Consider the following 6,078-nt stretch of genomic DNA (forward strand, 5'->3'; position numbering starts at 1 on the left):
TTATTAATACATTATTTATTTTAAAATCGTCGTGCGGAATGCGCAGACAACCGTTCCAACTATAAAGCGCTTCATGCGCATTGATAAAACGGCACGATTTCGAAGCGCTGCGCAACAGTAATGGAGTCTATGCGTTTCACGCGTAACACGGAACGCACCCCGTTAAAGCAATGTCAAGTTTCTCGCTGCCGCCGAGCCTGGAGACCGTTTACCAGGCCGTGTGCTCTTTGTATAATAATACAAATCCGGTCGAGCCAGGAAAAGCGTCATTATGGCTGGGGGAACTCCAGAAATCGGTGAGCCTATATTATATTGTTTTGCGGTTCTTGAGAAAAAGAATGTATCCTTTTCGTTATCTCTCCTCGTGCACATCTTATTCGGCTCGAGTGTGTGCAAGTGTGCAAATTTCTCACCTTTTGCGGTGTTACCCGCATCGAGGATGAGTTTGTCGGGAGGCTAACCTGAAAGAGGGATCAAGGGTGTTTTTCTTGTCAAATGAATGTATTTGATAAATGAACGAATTAAATTAAATGTCAAAGCAATTGCACCTTTCATTCATATTTTTTATCTATCAGATTCAATGGATCTATTAATCCATTAAATTAGTAATCGTGATGCGACTCTTGACTCTGTTGGATGTAATTTTGTTATATTTCAGGTTCTGTAAAATAAATTGATTCTAATAAATCTCTGTGTGTTTTACAGGTATTCGCATGGAAGATAGCTGATGAAATGTTGCATGAAAAACGGAATATAGAATCCTGTTATTTTGCTGCGCAAACTATGCGGACTAAAATACAATTCTCTTTTCACGAATTACCTCAAGAGGCTCACATTTCGCTAAGAGATTCCTTGCTGGAACATATATCTCAAATTAATGAACATACTAATTCTGCTATTGTTACACAGGTCTTTATATACATTTTTTTATAACACTACCTTTTTTATATTTTTTGATAAATTTTTATGATTCTGTATTTTTTTGCTATTTAAGTTTGCCCGTATTTAAGTTTGCCGTAATTTTTATTAATAATTTTAAATTTTCTTATTTACAGTTATGTTTAGCACTGGCAGATTTGGTCCTACAAATGACATCGTGGCAAAAACCAGTAGTGGATTTAATTAACAGATTTGGAACAAGCACTTCAAATCTCTGGCCATTGCTAGAAATACTGACAGTACTTCCTGAAGAAGCAAATTCAAGATCGCTTAGGTATGATCTAAATATCTTATTTATTGATGTTAAAAGAGTGGAATTCAAAGAATTACAATTGTTTTATCTTTATCCAGGCTGGGAGCTAATCGAAGACATCATATGTTACTCGAATTTAATGCAAGTGCAGATACTGTGACAGAATTTCTAGTATGTGTAATAACGATAATATATATAAGAATTTTTCATTTAATGTATATATGTAATGATAATGACGTTTCCTTATTTCAATACTAGTTATTCAATATTTCATATATAGTGTAATTGCAGAAAATGTGCCTAAAAAATGGCAGTGATAATGTACAAATTCGAGTGACTATTTTGCGATGTTTTACCAGTTGGATAACTATTCATGCAATACCGCTCGAAGCTATACCCTCCAGCGACGTAATTACTTATGCTTTGCAAGTGAGTCTCTTGCTAATAACGAGAATTTTTTGGAAAAAATTAATTATTTTCTGTCCTCTTTTAATTAATAATTTTATCTTGTAGGTTCTTAGCAATCATATGGCTGGTTCGCAATTACATGAAACGGCTACTGACTGCATTTGCGTAATTTTGCAAACGTTGGGAGAAGATACCAGTCGTGGTAGCAACAATAGCGCTCAATTGCAGCAAGTGCAATTATGTGTTTTCACGAGTGTGATGAATTTAGAACAACCATATCATTTATCTGTTGCGCATGAGGATATGGAAAAGTAAATTCTTTGGTATATTCAAGTATTGTCAACTATTTGTAGCATAAAATAAGTATATTTTAAATCATTAAATATATTACAGATCTATAAATTATTGTCGGATATTTACGGAATTGGCCGAAACGTTTTTAGAACTTATGATAGCAGGTAGTGAACGCGGGGGACAATTTTATGCCACACAAATTTTGGATCTTGTTCTCACATGTGTTGGTCATCACGATTATGAGGTAAATATATTGAAAATGTATAAATTTTGATTCATTATTATTAGGTAAATATTTTCCTTGAATCAAAATGTTTTCATCACTGATTATAAAATATTTTTTACCAAGGTTGCGCAAATAACTTTTAACCTGTGGTATCGACTATCGGAAATTCTTTATCAGAAAAATAGGGATGATCTTAATATTGTATTTCGGCCGCATATTGAGAGACTGATTGGTGCCCTTTGTAGACATTGCCAAATGGAACCAGACCATGTCAGTATTTATATTAAGATTTTATTAAATGTCAGTAATATTATATGATACAGACAATAGATTGATAATTACAAAAATTTAATTACATTAATTGCTAGTTGGGCCTCGTGGAAGAAGGAGGAGGAGGGGAGGAATTTGCCGACTTTCGAAACCGCGTTTCGGATCTGATAAAAGACGTAGTGTTTGTAGTTGGAAGCAGTCACTGTTTTCGACAAATGTTCTCGTCGTTGACTGGAGGACCTGGACCACAGGGCCAACTTGTACATACACCTACCTGGGATTCCACAGAGGCTGCACTTTTCGTAATGCAAGCAGTGGCGAAAAACATTTTGCCGTATGTCTTTTTTTTTTTTTTTATTTATTATGAAACAAGAGATTAAATATAATAATGATTGACTTTCTTATAGAGAAGAAAATGACGTAGTTCCAAAAGTGGTAGAAGCTATTCTTAATTTACCAGAAAATACTCACATAGCTGTTCGCTATACCAGTATTCTTCTGTTAGGCGAACTATGCGAATGGATAGATAGGCATCCACAATCATTAGGTAACGCTTTAGTAAACATTTGCCATCAATTTAGATGTATATTCCATTATAGTATAGTGATTATCAAAATTTTTCATTATTTCAGAACCAGTGTTAAATTTCCTCCTAGCATGTTTAAATCAAAAGGGTTTAGGAAGTGCCGCCTCGGGTGCATTGTTAAGCATATGTACAGCTTGTCCGTTACATATGGCCTCGCACTTTTCTGGACTTTTGCAAATAGCGCGTTCTCTTGACAATTTTCCTATCAGTAATGATGCAGCAATTGGCCTACTGAAAGGTATTTAATGAATTGTATTATTTGCATAAATAAAATACAAATATAAATATACATAAAAATACACACAATTTTATAATTTTATCATCTAATTTTCTCGCATTAATCAAACTATATGAGAAGCATTATTTGCATTATATGTGTATCGTGTGATAGGAGTGTCGATAATTTTGGCGAGATTACCACATGAGGAAATTACTACGGCAATGCGAGAATTGTGCTGTTTTCAAGCGAGTTCCTTGTGGGCGCTTCTCGCGGATAATATTCCAATCGAGAGAGGAACCAAGACTGATCCTGTGATATGGCTGGATAGATTAGCTGCTATATTTAAGCACACTAATCCTCAAATTGACGATCCCAATAAACCTCATCCTTGTCAAAGTGTGGTCATTGAAGTGAGTGTTATTAAAGACGAAAAGTCTTTCTAAGATACTAGTAACATTTGTACGAATTATATCATTATTTGTATTTATAGATGTGGCCAGTATTGTCGAATGTATGCGAAAGATATCAACGGGATGTAAGAGTTATAGAGAGATGTTGTAGATGCATACGTTTTGCAGTACGCTGCGTAGGCAAACATTCTGCTCAATTACTTGAACCGATTGTAAAACAGGTATTGTATAATTTTTCGACTATATTATGATATTGTTATATCTTATTTATATTTAATACATAAATATAAATTGTCTTTATTTCCACACAGATTGTACCATTATATACGGCACATCAACATAGTTGTTTTTTGTATCTTGGTTCTATATTGGTAGACGAATATGCGACTGACTCGGAATGTATATGTAATCTATTAAATATGTTGCAAGCTTTTATTTGTCCCACCTTTGCTCTTCTCGAACAAGAAGATGGCTTAAAAAATCATCCTGACACAGTAGATGATCTATTCAGGTTATGCGCCAGGTGAGATTATAATGATTAATTATTATCAGTGCTTTTATCGAATCATATCTTGCAATATTTTTATAATGTTATTTTTTTTTGTACAAAAGGTTTCTTCAAAGAGCCCCTGTCCCTTTATTGCATTCTCCCGTTATCGGAAGCATTGTAGATTGCGCTATAATGGCTTGCAGTTTGGATCATCGAGATGCCAACAGTTCAGTAATGAAATTCTTTTACGATTTCTTACATAGTGGTCGCAGTTATAAGGTAATTCATTAAACATGTTGTGAGAATAAAAAAAACGTTAAAATAAAATTTCTTTATGCACACGTGACTCGTATAGATATATATATAGAGCTCAATCATATTTTTATCTATATTTAGGATCGATCGGATTATACGATACGGCGACAATTGGTACAAAATATATTGCAAGAGAAAGGCCAAACATTAGTTATAAAATTACTACACGCTTCAGTATTTGAACTATCTTCTTACATGTTATCCGATGTGGCTGATGTCATTATAGAACTTACGCGAAATGATACAGATGTAAGATTTATTTTATCAATTTTTATAATACATTTTTCGTGCATCTCGCATACATAATTTTCATTTCATATTTTCCAGCTTATGTCGAAATGGTTAGCGGAAGCTATTCTAACGATGCCGTCGCAAAACGCGGGCGGAGCTCCTACAGCCACATCCGAACAGCTAACTGAATTTCACAATACAGTCACGAGGTACGTAGCATGCAATGCGGTAATGTTAAAATATAGTATTTAATTTATACTCACATCTTTTTATTTTCTCCGATATTTAGGTCAGAAACACCAAAAATCGTTACGATCGCCCTACGAAATTTCGCACGTCTGTACCGTTAAAAATCCGTTATATAATATATATTATATATTATATATAATAAAAAAATATATAATATATATTTCTTCATAAAATTTCTTAAAAATTCACATTATTAAGATCTTCCAGCAAGAGTTTCAATTACTATGTAAAGAATAAAAATATCGAAACAGCGAAAAGTGAGTATCATAAGGTGCTGTAGAAACATTAGGAAAAAAAATTAGATTTTTATGTTTTTATTATCTATGGTTATGTTTGCAAAATATTTTTATTGACATTTATACATTTTTACAAGTATATATCATAGGAAATTCTTTATATTATTTTTAGATTTATATTTAATAATTAAAATTATTTAAATTTTTTAAATTGATTTGTATAGGACAGATATCCATACAATATCTATTGCTAAATGTAGACAAATGTCTATATGTCTATAAAGAAATGTTTTTTTTTTTTTTAATTTTTTCCGATATTTTGGTCAGAAACACCAAAGAATTAATGCATCGATCAACTTTTTTCAATAAAACAAAAATTAAATATCTTGCAGACATACGCTATAAATGATAAATACGTAAACAGAATTGATGGAGATGTGTGTGCTAATGATTATAAATTAAATGGATCATGCTGAATTAATTATATTTACGCTTGAAATATTCTATTAATTATTTGTAAAAATTTGATGATATTTTTTTTTAAGTCTTGACTACTATTTCAATGTAATTACATTTGCTCGGTGTAAAAAACTAGTCAAGTTTCTGACATTCAAAAATAATTAATGATATTTGTTCAACTTGCATAACAAATAATATATGAAAAGCACACATTTCAGAAACTAAAATAATTTTTAATTAGGCACTTGTAAATGTATTATATGAACATTTAATGAAGATATCTGAAAAATTAATACAAATTTATGTTCGCAGACTTTAATTAAAGACAGAAATCTACATGCAAACCTCTATCATTACTTTTGAGTTAATGTTGCAAAATATTATTAAGCACATGTTTTTAAATTGAACAATAATTACTTTTTATTTATCTGATTCTTTAAGACGCGAACTGATTTATATCTATTATATATTATTTATCTATTATATATTATT

The 6,078-nt window shown here is 31.9% G+C and overlaps 1 protein-coding gene across 2 annotated transcripts; it reads left to right on the forward strand.

The window, feature by feature from the left end:
• Positions 1 to 94: 94 nt before the first annotated feature.
• LOC105250873 (transportin-3) lies at positions 95 to 5,184 on the forward strand. 2 transcript variants are annotated; one of them, XM_011257213.3, is made up of 18 exons: positions 95 to 296; positions 706 to 909; positions 1,056 to 1,213; positions 1,291 to 1,363; positions 1,484 to 1,621; positions 1,706 to 1,911; positions 1,994 to 2,138; positions 2,244 to 2,390; positions 2,489 to 2,724; positions 2,798 to 2,937; positions 3,023 to 3,214; positions 3,368 to 3,606; positions 3,687 to 3,827; positions 3,918 to 4,129; positions 4,219 to 4,375; positions 4,493 to 4,660; positions 4,739 to 4,851; positions 4,932 to 5,184. In XM_011257213.3, exons 1-18 carry the CDS (start codon positions 171 to 173, stop codon positions 4,990 to 4,992), a joined length of 2,856 nt encoding a protein of 951 aa, XP_011255515.2. In that variant the 5' UTR covers positions 95 to 170; the 3' UTR covers positions 4,993 to 5,184. The 2 variants fall into 2 exon arrangements, with proteins under 2 accessions (XP_011255515.2, XP_025265502.1); XM_025409717.1 differs by lacking the exons at positions 95 to 296; positions 706 to 909; positions 1,056 to 1,213 and having other exon boundaries at positions 1,473 to 1,621; positions 4,932 to 5,182.
• The last annotated feature ends 894 nt before the right edge of the window (positions 5,185 to 6,078 follow it).

Source organism: Camponotus floridanus, unplaced genomic scaffold (assembly GCF_003227725.1).
Source record: "Camponotus floridanus strain SB8 unplaced genomic scaffold, Cflo_v7.5 scaffold28, whole genome shotgun sequence".
Taxonomy (NCBI): domain Eukaryota; kingdom Metazoa; phylum Arthropoda; class Insecta; order Hymenoptera; family Formicidae; genus Camponotus; species Camponotus floridanus.